The 14171-nt window shown below is 32.5% G+C and overlaps 1 protein-coding gene across 1 annotated transcript in view; it reads right to left on the reverse strand.

Moving 5' to 3' along the window:
• The window catches only part of LOC115881481 (retinal guanylyl cyclase 2), a 197655-nt gene that overhangs the window by 53260 nt on the left and 130224 nt on the right, over positions 1–14171 (reverse strand). The window contains exons 12-13 of the mRNA XM_030898974.1: positions 4928–5077; positions 3022–3334 (exon numbers count right to left, since the gene is read on the reverse strand). Of these exons, the coding sequence (XP_030754834.1) occupies positions 3022–3334; positions 4928–5077 (463 nt within the window). The remainder of the gene's footprint in view (positions 1–3021; positions 3335–4927; positions 5078–14171) is intronic.

Below are 14171 nucleotides of genomic sequence, written 5' to 3' on the forward strand. Positions count from 1 at the left end.
TCAAGGACTGGAAATCTTGCAATTTACTTGTTCCAGAGTCTTTCTCTTTTATGCTACAGGTCCTTGGAGAATATAATACGCCCTCCAAGTTACATTTTCAACTTTTACTTTCCATCCTTTGTGTTTCGGCAACGGGGCAGCTTAAAATTTCATATCGTTTCTGCTGTCACAATTTTATGCTTTAAATATGACATCAACATAAACAGTTCTTTTTTCCTTATCCATACATATTGGTTCTAAATAATTTCCATATTTATACAGGTACGGACGAAAAGTTACTACTATTCAAAACAGTTAAAACACATGCAGGTGGCGCCTCCCTTCAAATAGGAGTCATATTGACATCAAAATCAAATTTGTAATGTCAAAACACTCCCAGATACCAATTTTCATCGAAATATTGACGTTACTTCAGAAATTATTTAGAAAAAATCGAAATAAACATGAAACTTCTACACTAGGGTGGATCGAAAAATCGAAGTTTTGAAAATCGTTTTGGAATACTGCGCAAAAGTTGCCAGAAACTTATAGAAAACTAATATCTATTTAAAGTTTTTCAATTTTTTTTTTGATCTTCTGCCCTCTACCGGGCTTTAAAGAAAGTAAAAAATAGTAAAAATACAAAAATATAAAATTTTGATTTTTAGCCAAAATTTCAGGTAATAAGTAACTTTTGTAATTTGAAATAATATATCTTATTGAAATATGACATTTTAACCCCCCTACTCAGTGTACCCTATGTATCAAGGTCAAACATTTCTTTTTATAAATACCCAAATATTTACACAATTTAACAAGGAGTTAAAAATGTGTCGAGAAGAGCAGTTTTTCGCTTGTTTAATAATATTTTATGTATTAAGTATTGTTAAACAATCCAGAACTCACCAGGGGGAGGTCACTTATTGATTGTAGTCTTTTTTTGACTCAAATTGTGGCATAAGTTTGCGCGAATCTATTTTTGTCTTTATAAAACTCTCTCTTTTGTATGCCTACAACTCATAAAAATGCTTCGGTTATGGGATGATAAAAGTTCGGATATTGCGTGAACGATTGTCATGTAGCATACATATCAGAAGATTTACGGGATGGACAAAATAGGCATTTCGTTGTATTACAGGGTCTATAACACTTTTTAAATCTTTCTCTAGGTATCGGCTACGTTTTATTGTTCGTAAAACATGTTTGGCACCATTTACACATGAAGAGTTGCATTTAACTTGAAACCATAAAGGAGCATAAACCTTGAGAATAAATTTGGACAGTTCCTTTAATTGTAATGTTGGATTTTCGGTACTAACATAAAGACGTAAGGTGCCAAAGTGAGCCATCGAGAATGACTTAACTTTCCTGGGTTTCGGTTTAATAAATCTACAGAGCACCCACCTGTAGAAACCACAAAACACACACAAATTTCATACAGATATTTCTGATCGGCACTTAAGTCAAGAAAATCCACGTCTGGTAAATCACAGTCGATAATGGTATAGTTCACAACTGGCATATTTTCGCACTGTTGTGTTTGATTTACTATAGTTCCTGCAAAAGCTCTTGGACCTAGGGTTTGACCGTCAAGCTTGTAAAAAAGATGCCTAAGAAGTAACTCATTAGCATGAAGCTGGCAGACCAATCTTTGTAAAAGGCATCCTAATTTTAATTCTAATTGAGAAATTGCACCATTTCTTTTCCTCTATTTACCACGGTTCCGTCACATCCTACTGCTACTAGTTCTTCTAGGTCATATTCATTACTTTATAAGAAGTTCACAATACTTTGACAAACGCTTAGAGATTAGAGCCGATCCAGAACTGGGAACTGTGTGATCCAAAAATATAGAACCCGGCTCCTGAACTAAAGAAATATGTTCTTCAAGTACAGTTCTTCTGTGGGACTTGCCTTCAATATTTTCAATAACATAGGTTTTATCTTTTCTTCCGTCAAAATAAATGGCCTTCAAAGTTTCTGAGGAGTTTTGCTTAAAACTGTTTGTTGTTTGCTGTCTTGCTCTTCTCAGCTTACAACGATCTATAACGTTTTTTTATCGTCTTTGATGACAATTCCAAGGTGGTGTAGCACTGCCGTTGCCACTGCTGCTGCAGATCTATCGGTAGCGGTCACAAACTTTAGCCAGGGTAGGAAGTTTGACAAAAAAATTTGTACACTGGATTTTTCTCTTGATACTGTCATAGGAAGTGGAAGGCAATTTATGATCAATTTTTTCTTGATAAATTGATGTTGCTTTCATGTTGGATGGATTGTTGTAGTTCTTTCCGTTGCATATCTTTTTCCGTTTTGCTGGCCTTGTTTATCAGCTTTGAGGTTTCCATTATGTCAATTTTCCCAATAACCATTTTTCTAAGCCCCCCCTGATCTATAAAAAAAACCTGCTCATTTTTAGGTACTTTTTTTTCTTTTCGCAAAAACATTGGTCAAAAAAATCGTATTTGCATGCGCTGATATCAAACAGGCAAGTATTTTTGGTATGAAATTCTTTTTTTCTTCAATTTTTAACAGCCGGTAGAGGGCAGAAGACGTGATTTAATCAAAAATTTTAAATAAACTTTTTTAGCAACATTACTAAAGGTAACTTTTGGTAGATATTCCAAATCGATTTTTCAATAATATTTTTTTTTCATTTTTTAAGGGCTGGTAGAGGGCAGAAGATGTGATTTTATTAAAAAGTTGTAGTAACACTTTTTTATCAACATTACCAAAGGCAACTTTTCGTAGGTATTCCAAGTCGATGTTTTAAAAATTTTAAAATGTTGAGATTTACGATCCACCCTATTCTACACCCTGTATCTCCGAAACTAAGCATTTTAGAACATACATTTATAGGAACTTTTTTACTTATTTTTATCTGCAGAATATGCTGCCGAAGTTTCCAGAATACAGTTCGGACCACCCTGTATAACAAATTTAAACATTTTTGCCAAAATTTCATTTAGTCAGGTTTATAGGCTTTTGTGTCAATGTTGATATAATTGATGACGTGCATCGGAAAACGTTTTGCGATTACAATACCTGGGCAGCATCCTGTTCAGCAACTGTTCAGTCTTCTTCTTCTCGATGTCCAGCTGTTCGGTCCTCTCTCTGATCAGCTCCTCCAAATTGTTCGAATACTTCTCCAGCATCTGGAACATGGTATCGACGATGTTCACTTTTCTGCCGTGATTCAGCTTCTTGAATAAGTCATGGACGGCGTTGAAATCTGGACGCATGTCCGCCTGTTCAGCCCAACACTGCCTCATGATGTTGATGGCTTCTGGTGGGGCGGCGCCTTTACTCACAGAAGGCCTAATCAGAGGCGGAGGATGTTTCACTTTTTCTATAATTTCTGAAAAGGAAACAAATACTAAATAAGACTACTTCCCTATCTAGAAAAACCTGAATAAACTATGTAGCATGTCGTACTAGGGTGAGCCATAAAAATAACCTATGGAATTTATGGGTTAAAATGAACCTAATAACGAAAAAAATATTCCCGGAAGGCAGGATTTTTAGCTGAATTTTAAAAGGTATCGGTGAACATTCAAAGTTTTCATTTAAATAACACGTAAAAAAATCTTTTTTCATTAAAAGTACCATAACTTTGGAACGGTTTACGATAAAAAAATTAACATCGCGGATTCTTGTAAAGCATAAAATTTCCTAAGAAATCAATATGATAGTAATCTAGATTTTTTTTGCTAAATATAAAAATGTTTAATCAATAAACACTAAACTGCATATCTTGATTTTTTTCTCCAAAAAAATCCTCTATGGGTATTTCGCCACTGCACTGCAAGAAAATCTACAAAATAAAATAGTTATTTTTTGTAAACACTTCTGCGTTAAGCCCAAAAACGGACACTATTTGTCAGAAGTTATGTTTACAGTTATACAAATTTGCCTACCAAAGAAAAAAATGCTTAACGTTTCGAAAAGTTTATCTCTTTCCGTCGTCGGAAGCAAAAAAAATACAAAGAATAAAGAAAAAACTATTTAAAATATTAAGTTCGACTACTCGAAAACACTTCACTTTTTTAAATCTACAAGAAGCCGTTGACGTTCTGTTAAAATGACATTATATCAAGTTAAACTTCAAAACTAACAATATATATATACTACCTGATAACAATTACTTAATAAGGTAAAACCAAAAAGCCCCAAACTTTCTGTATGATTATTTTTAAATTTTACGTATGTTATGTTTATTTATGTTATGTTCTTTAAAATCAAAGAAGCGATTGTCGTATTATGTTATGTTCTTTAAAATCAAAGAAGCGATTGCCGAATTAAAAAAGCCTCTTTTATTTTTCTTTTAGAGGCTATCACTTCTTTCATTATAATTTTGGCGTTTATAAAATTTATTCTGTGCCCTGCGTCCCATAAATGCTGACAAATCTTAGATTTGTGAAAATCTCCCTTTCTTAAATAATCTTTATGTTCTTTAATTCTAACATTTAAGGGTCTAGATGTTTCACCAATGTAAAATTTATCGCATTCACATGGTATTTGGTATATTACATTTTTTGTTTGTCGTTCTGTATTCATTGGTTTAGTATGTGATAAAATGGATCTTTGATTTTTTTCACTTTTCAAACGTTTCAAATATACGAATTATTGAATTGAAAAACATTACTCTCAGATAGATTTTTTAGTAAATTTCATGCTCTACAAGAATCCGCGATGTAAAATTTTTTATCGAAAACCGTTTCAAAATTATGGTACTTTTAATGGAAAAATATGTTTATAGGTGTTATTTAAATGAAAATGAATGTTCATAGAAACCTTTTAAAATTGAACTAAAAATTCTGCCTTCCGGGCATATTTTTTTCTCGGTTATTAGGGTTATTTTAACCCATAAATTCCATAGGTGAGTTTTTTGGCTCACCCTAATGTCGTACAGTAAGTTCGATGGATCACTAGTATCTAAATATATGCATACCTTCCGGTGTAAGGGCCAACATACAAAATGGTTCGCCTCTGACAACAACTTCCTGTAAAATTATCCCAAAAGAGTATACATCGCCTGGTTGTGTACCTCTTTTCCTCAAATTGTTGTGGCGTAGAAGTTCCGGAGCTGTCCAAAGTAATTCTACAAAAAAATATATCATGCAATTAACCTTAACAAATTTCTTCTGCTAATTGTAATAATTAGTGTTAGAGATTCTAGATTGTAGTGAGGGAGGAAGTTATCCCCGCGAGCTTAATAAAAGCTTAAATTTATTGTGTCCTCCTTTCTTGAGTTATAACTCATCATACAGTCTTAGGGCTTTGACAAAAGTCATTATCTGAGACGATTTTACAGAAAATAGTTCACCATTTCCGATATCAGTGTGTTTGGTGGTATCCCATTTTCTCCACAGAACCTGCATTTGCCGTTGTTTATTAGCTTCTCTATTATCTACTGAGGTGTTCAATGAGGAGACAGTACCCAGTTAAAAACCCCGTAACCATACGAAGATTGAACTTACTTAAATCAAGGAAGATCCTTGATTTTTTTCGGTCGTGAGTTCTGAGAAATTTGTCCCAGTGTATTGTATTTTGTATTCTACTAAGAGTGAGTCCCAGGTGGGACCCTCCACTGAGGCCGCGAGTGCATTGTGGCTCAGTTTCTACAAGGTCTTTAATAGAAAAAGAGCATTAAAGTTCGCCCTCAAGACCCAGCCTTTTAACATAGGTCGTTATGTCCGAGGGTGATATGTCTTCTAGGTCTGATAGGTCTAGCGTGGGTTTGCCAAACACCTTAAACCTGGTCCTGCCCCCAGCGGGGCAGGTACACATAACGTGCTTCATTGTTTCGTCATCTTCCATACAGAGTCGGCATTCGGCGTCTTCCACCAGTCCCATCCTCTGTAGGTGTGATCTCAGCCGGCAGTGGCCCGGTGACCCAGCGGTTCCAGTGTATCTATAGTTTTATTTTTGTTTAGGTACTATAAACTTTTTGCCTGTCTCTGCTTTGGTGAATTTCTCTACGATTCTAGAGGTTTGTTGGATTTGGTATATACAGTATGTCCCCGGATTGTCTTTACAAGAGGAAAACCTTTTTTATTATTGACATTTTGAGAAAAATGCATTTTTTCTCTAAAAAAAAGTTTCGTGTTCTAAAATCGGTAATGCCGTTTATACTTTTCCAAATTTCCAAATCGTTTTAGAGAAAATTAAAAAAAACATGAAAATAGGTATAATTGAATTTTTAAATTTCAATTATTATTAACATAAAAACAAAATTTTTCAAAAATTCAACCATATTTTCATGTTTTTCTTAATTTTCTCTAAAACGGTATGGAAGTTTGGAAAATAATAAACGGGATTAACCATTTTAGAACAAGCAAATTTTTTTATGAAGAATGCATTTTTTGCAAAATATCAATAATAAAAAAGGTTTTCAATAATAAAAAGACAATCCGGGAACATACTGTAGAGTAACATAGTGTTTAATTTTGTTTTGCAAATTGGATTAGATAGACGATGTGCATCTTCCGATAGTGTTCAATATGTCGAGCAACATATTTTGTCAAAATAATTATTGAATAATTATATTAATTGATGATAAGAAATATTTTAAAAGTATTTGACAAAAAATATTTTTGTAAATAAGACAGTCAGTGGTAGAGTAATAAAAAAATTAACCTGAACTTCAATAAAATCTCTTTCGAGAGTTAAATCTCTTTCTCTAGAAATATTTTTAACTTTATCAAATTTACCAAAACTTTTTAATACGCCATAAAATCGCAACTTCAATTTACAACCCTTCAAAATATTTTCCAAAGTCCAATTTTCAAAAGAAATTAGAATATTTATTCTACAACGCCCTGCTCTGTTAGTGCTCCAGTGCGATCAAACTTTCAAAAGGTATCTTTACAAAAGGACTTTTTGTTCTGGATAGAGAGCCGCGTAATAGAGCAGCTGTATCCGACTTTTATGGCCGACTTTTAGTTTCCTAATAGCTTCGTTAATAATGAATAAGGAACGCATAACACCGGCCTCGCTCTAACGAGAGAAACTTTAATATTAGCGGTAAACCGGTCGTAAATATCTGGGGATTATAAAAAAGAACAAATTAATTCGTTTGAAGTTCGAATATTTATGCAAACGATATTAGTAGTTGTTTATTAAATTGAAAATGGAGATGTAGATTGTTTGGGAGGAGATAAGTCAGTTCATCCGTGATCACCCCCTTACGGCCTGAGCTGCAATCTCACAGAAAAGTCTTTATTCCGAAATTTAAAAAGACTAAAGTAATTAAAAAAATTTAAATCTTATAAAGATTTAAGTCAGTTGAGAAAAGATTTCAAGCGACAGCCAGGCAGCATATCAAAAACACCAACACTCGCTACCCGTCATAGTAAAATAAAAAAAAAAATAGTGTAGGAAGTTAAAGACCAAGTGGTTTTTCAGGACAATTTTAAATTTAACAATCATTACAGCTACCTTATTAACAAGACATATAGAATTCTTGGTTTTGTTATGCGTAATAGTAAAGATTTCGATATACAATCAACTGCAAGACTTTATACCTCTCTTGTAAGACCGCATCTTGAATATGCGTCAAAAATCTGGTCTCCCAATTGTTACACTCACAGTAACGAGATTGAGAAGGTTCAAAAACGTTTCCTTCGTTATATTTACATTAAAAGAAACAACATGTATCCAGCAATGATCTCTTACAGATCAATGTTGATAACATTTCAGTTAACTTCGCTGGCCTCTAGGGGAAGGACACAGGCTGTCATCTTTATGTATAATATTCTTAATGATTTAAAATATGCTGGCAGTGGTCTGATTAATAGCATCAAACTTAGTGTACCAAAGATTAGGTTGAGAGTGAGTGAGTTTAATCTTTTTTACATTGATGGTGGAAGCCCCCCGCCATTCACGTTTATGCTCATCATTTGTAACGATATATTGTCAGGCAACACAATTCCCGATATGTTTAACATTAAGTTTGGCGAACTTAAGCGTATCTTGTTGTTGCATCAGGAGACAAATCTGGTGTGATAGGTTTCATTGATTTTTTTATTGCACATTTTATAAATTAGATGTTATGTACTTCATTATTATATTATATACTTTATTTATATTATTTTTAGTTTTGTGGTACATGTTGATTTGTCTAGTTTTAAGTAATTGTGAATGTATTTGTTTTCTTTAGGCCTTTGCATGTAGCTACCTCAATAGGTGTTTGTAAAGAGTAAAATAAAATAAAATGTCTAGTTTTAAATGCATTTTTTTACCTTGTATAATTATTGTATGAAAAAAAAGACCTTTGTTATAATAAAGACCCTTGTTCCTTCGTAATATAAACCCTTGTTCGATCTCCATATTCCTATACGGGTCATGAACTGTCAAAAGCGCTGATAGACACCGTATAGATGCATTTGAGATGTGGTGCTGGAGGAGAATCCTCCGTATCCCATGGACAGCTCCAAGAACGAACCAGTCAATTCTCAATGAATTCGGCATCACAGATCGATTATCCACCATCTGCCGTAGACGCATCCTGCAATACTTCGGTCATATCACTAGGCAAAGTAGAAGGCCGAAGACCCAGAGGACGATCACCATCAAGATGGCTTGACCAAATAGAAAATATTACAGGTCATCCATTTCAATCAAATCTCCGAGAGGCCGAAGATCGTCAACGATGGAAGATCAAAATCACTAGCTGCGCATAGCCACAATGTCACGATTCTTCAGACATGAAGAGACAACGAAGAAGAAGAAGAAGAAGAAGAAGAATTAAGTATGGGGTCTTATTTAAAGAACGACAGCCCTAGAATTCTAAAATAAATACTTTTATTTTAAATAGTTTTATTCTTAATAATAATTAGTAATCCAACGAAATTAATATTATCATTTAAAAAATAGATACTTAAATTGAATTCTGGTTGTCTTGACTTAGGGGTAATTGTATTGATTTAAGTCATTTCACTGACTTAACTTGCAGATAACCATTAAGTCAAAAACATAGACTTATCACATCTAAACTTTTTTATTTGTACATAAGTGATATTGATAAAACTAATATACTTATAAAATTCTCGTGTCATAGTTTAGTCATGCTCCTCCGAAACGGCTTAACCAATTTTGATAAAATTTTATATGTATATTCAGTAAGTCTGACAATAGGTTTTTATACCCCTAAGTGATAAGGATGGTCCACCCCAAATTTTTATTTTATTTTTTGGACAACATTTTTATATTTTACAATGTGGCATTAAAAAATACATTCAACACTAAATTTTCACCGAAATTCAATAATTTTAATTTAACAACAAATTGTTAGAATGCCTTAAATTAAAAACATGAGTCTGATTGGGTATATACCGGATATAATGTTATTTGCCCAAATTCACTATACCATTTATTGACCCTTTGGGTATATACCGGGTGCAAAACTTGGGTATTTACCCAAATTTCATTATACCTAGTACTTGCCCATTACTGACCTTAGCCACAGCAACGCGTGGCCGGATCTGCTAGTATTATAATAAATTCAGGAAGTTTCTTGAAGATTGAAAGGAATAAATAGTTCTTTTTTATAGTATTAACACACACCTTAATTTTTTTTTAATAAAATAACTCGATTAGATTCTTTCAGTTTTATACCGATTTTTTTTAAAAAAGTGGTAATTTGTCACAAAATTTTAAAATATTTTAATTTCCTGCTTCGCATTCCAATTGTACCAACTTATTTCTTTGTAAAACCAAAATAAACTACTATGAAATTAAAATGACAGACTCTATAAAACTCAAAACAGATTATAATTCGAGCTCAATAAAAATTAGCTTCAATACAATTACCCAATTTAGTTAATGACCCTGTTAAATATTTTAAGGGGCAAATAACAGGCCACTAAACGCACAATTCGGGGGCATTAGTAAGGGGATATCGCGTCAAAGCGAACCTTATTTATGGCGCCTATTAAAGACCGTTCAATCTTCTGCCAACAAGGCCAGATCTATCCACAATCGTAATTTGGGACCGGAGCAATTCCTTCGGACGTATAATTAATTCTCTCGGCGTTCCGTCCTGAGACTGACCGAGATTAATCTCTATTGAATCGTAGGCTTAATCTTAGATCGGGTAAAGACTAGTTTATATCATTGCGTATATCCAAATACGAATGATCTTTATTCACATTCGTTTGCCATATTTTTACGTATTCTGCGTTTTTCTATAATTTTTTTCTTTCGATTTTTCGATGAATGTAGATTGTCGCTAAGGGCTTTGGCAAAAGCCAGTATCAGATGTTAGTTTTCCATCTAAAATATCAGTCGTACCAATGTTATGACGCACTGAGTGATGAGGTGTTCTGGTTTTCAAATTTTCACCACAGAATTTGCATTCACCGTTGTTTCTTAGCTTCAATCTACTGAGGGGTTCGTTGAGGAGACAGTGTCCTGTTAAAAAGACAGTGTCCTGTTTATTGATTTTTCTCCTCAGTCCTGAGAAATTTCTTCGAGTGTAAGACCGTTAGAGGACACCCGTTCCAGGTTACGGATGGAGATTTCCAGGTTCTTAAGGTACTTTAAGTTGGTTTCCACTTGGGAAACAGAACGGTTCTGGTACAGTTATTGGAGCGTTCACTCCTTTTCTAGATAGATCGTTTGCTTTTTCATTGCCCTCTATCCCATGGGGGCTGGCATCCAGAGTAGAAGGACTTTAGTTTCTTTGCCTAATTTTTTTAGCTTCTCTAGTAGTGGAGTGCCCAGAGACTTTTACCTCGGAATTCAATTACTGTGAATATATTAACGTGAAACCTTCTGTATTATATTTTATAGATAAAAAAATAGCTAAAATGTTTACCCATTTTTTTCGTTGCTTTTAATTTTTTATTTTAGTAAATTCTTAATTATTTCCTTCTTAATGTTTCGATTTTTTTAATTCTTTTTCTAAGTAAATTTATTGAAATAAATAAATCTAATGCATAAGCTATACCTATTCTGCTTATATTCTAATCATTGAAATTTTGATTGAAATCGAATTATACAGGGGGCGCGTCATATACGACGTGGTTTTTGCAAGGAGAACAAAAGTTTGTATTGAAGTGAACTTTTGTGAGCTTATGTAAGTCAATTTAATGCATTTTCCAAAATTATGTAGAGTTCTACAGGGTGTCTCCAAAAAAAGTTACACATCAAAGTTATGTTTTTGTAATGGAACACCCTATATATTAATTAATTTTTGGATTCTAGTAAAAAAATAAAAGTTTGTTTTATTAGAAAAGTATATGACTAAAATGTATAGTTTTTGAAATACATTCACAGGCACGGAAAATGGACACCTTAAAACTTTGATGTATTTTCAAGGTTAATATATTTTGTTTTAATGGACCGATTTTGATGATTTTCTAAGCTGTGTTTAGCCCAATTCTTTTACTTTTTAGTATATTTTTCTAAATTAAAAATGAAACTCCCCATCTGTTAATTATATAAGGGAAAACAAAATGTTGATATTTTGATGAAAGTTTGAAACACCCTGAAACCGAATGAAAAAAACCGAACAACACAATTAAACAAAAAAGGGATATTTATAAGCTTTGAAAAATTAAAAATATAAAAATACCGATACGGGTATCAACTGAACCATATCGACACATACTCGTTAGATATAATGGTATGCTAACAGCTTTAGTCAATTTTCGGCTATAATCTCTTTAGCAAACTTTGCAGTTTTAAGGGTTTTATCCGAAAACTTTTGGACAACTTTTCTAATTGAAAAGTTGCTTAAACTAGGTCTATATATTAAATCGGATATTGTAAAAGTTTTTGGTTGAAAACCGTATATTGTCTCACACCGGGATCATTATAGTGAGCGGTTTTGACTTTTTGGACAACAGCAAATTATCTCTAAGAAGGGTCAGTTCCGTGTTAAAATGAGGAAAGGCGATACATATTATTAAAGTTTTAATAAAGTTTCTCTGGGTGGTTTAAAAATTCATTACTAAAGATAATTTCAGTGCAAAATAGTATATTGCTTTATTAGACTAAAAATAATACTTTTTGTGGTAAGGCTGACGTCTGCGAGGTAAAAATGTAATTCTTACTCCGATTAGGACATGTCATTTTTATTTTCAAACGTTGCAAATAATATAAAAATATTTAAAAGTAAAGCTTCATTCAGAACCTCGCAATTAGTGGAATAAATTATACTTTATACATTTTAGTTTATGATCATTCACAATGTTGAAAAAATGCAATTGAAATTAATAGAATATCCTAGCAACAGCTGGCGTTAGATAGTTGTATCTATAGAGAAAGCCTAATATTTAGATTATAGAACAATCAACTTTTGATTTCTAATCACAATTTCCCTTGATGGAAGATAATCAAAGGCCAAAATGACATTTCTCGCAAATTTTGCAGTATAATTAGTGGAAAAGTTAAAAGTTTGATAAGTTTTTCTACAGCTTCATTCAGAACCTCCCAATTAGTGGAATAAATTAGTGGTTTCAATTACACTTTATACTTTTTAGTTTACGATCATTCACAATGTCAATTAAAATTAATAAAATATCCTAGCAACAGCTTGCGATAGTCTGTTGTATCCATAGAGAAAGCATAATATTTAGCTTATAAAACTTTGAATAAGAAGACTAAGGAAGGAGCATAATGCTATCCATGTATTCATGCATGGTGGGCGGAAAAAGCTCTCTAGGGTGGGGATCCTTGACAGTTCTGTTTGACGATTCATTTGACACATTTGAATTTGATTTGAAATTTTGTGGATTTGTCAGTCTTTACGGAGCTTATTTCATGTTATTTATTATTTATTCTACTACTGATAGTTGTATAAAGGTAGTAAATCTAGATGGAAATTGTAGCAGAACTTAAATTAACAGTGACATTATCGCGATTTACCGAAAAAGACTCTAAAATAGTTGGTTGTGTAGCGTGCGGTAGATCTCGGCAAAAATTGAGTGAAATAATAGAACAACTTTTCGCTAGTAAGTGACTATATAATATACATACGTGTAGTAAACCGATCATTTATGAAATTCACTTAAATTAACTAAATTATATATTTTCTTGCATTTTGGTCTTTATTTACTACTTGTCAAAGATCAGATGTCAAAGAATTTTGATACGTTAATTTGACTTACCTGCTTCAGTAGCGTATCGGATGTTTGTGTTAATAAATACTTATTATAACTTATCTATTTTTATTAGAATTATATATTTTTATAACAATTTTAATAACTACCAACATTTATTAACAACGTAAAATAAAATAACAAATTATTGAGTTTACCCCACGTCTACCCTACATCATGGTTTTACATTTTTAAAATAAAATTAGAACGGCACTGATAAACCGGAATTTAAGTCGGCCATATTTGAGGCCCATCGCGGTGTACCTAAGATTTTTGATATGCTCCTTCCTTAGTCTTCTTATTCAAAGTTATAAAAGAATAAACTTTTGATTTCTAACCAAAATTTTTCTTGACGGGTGATAATCAAAGGCCAAAATGACATTCCTCGCAAATTTTGAAGTATAATTAGTGGAAAAGTCAAAAGTTTGTTAACTTTTTCCAATAATTGAATATTACTACCAATAATTATGACGTTCTGAATGCTTACATTAAAATTAGGTGGACAAACTTCTACGCTAATTGTAACCACTAATTTCTTCCACTAATTGCGAGTTTCTGAATGAAGCTTAATACCTTGTAAGTAATTATATATTGAGAAATTATGGTTACTCTAGTTGAATTTGACACTTTATATCAGTTTAATAATATATTTTCTTACTTTTATGCTTAGGCGTAAAAAGCTTTACTTTTATGTCTAGGCGTTAAAATGACGTTTTTATATTGCCAATCACATTGCAAAAATTAATACTTTTGTGACGTTTGAAAAAAAAAATATTTTGGTTTCATAATTCACCATTGTCTCCATACTTTGAAAAAGTATACACCAAAAATGTCAACATAATTTATGAGTATATATTTTAACATACAAAAAACAAATGTGTGCTTTATATTATTAAAATATAAAGAGAAAAGTAACAGACAAATCAATAAATTTTTTACATGTCTCGACAAATTCCGTACATTTTTTATTGCGCCTTCCTACTGAGATACATCCCGAAATATCACTTCCACTTTCCGTTGCCTGATTTATTCAGAACATTCACATTTATTCCGGCCACTAAATGTATTCTCTGCCTCTCTGAAAAACTC

Source organism: Sitophilus oryzae, unplaced genomic scaffold (assembly GCF_002938485.1).
Source record: "Sitophilus oryzae breed Bouriz unplaced genomic scaffold, Soryzae_2.0 scaffold_172_pilon_pilon, whole genome shotgun sequence".
NCBI lineage: Eukaryota > Metazoa > Arthropoda > Insecta > Coleoptera > Curculionidae > Sitophilus > Sitophilus oryzae.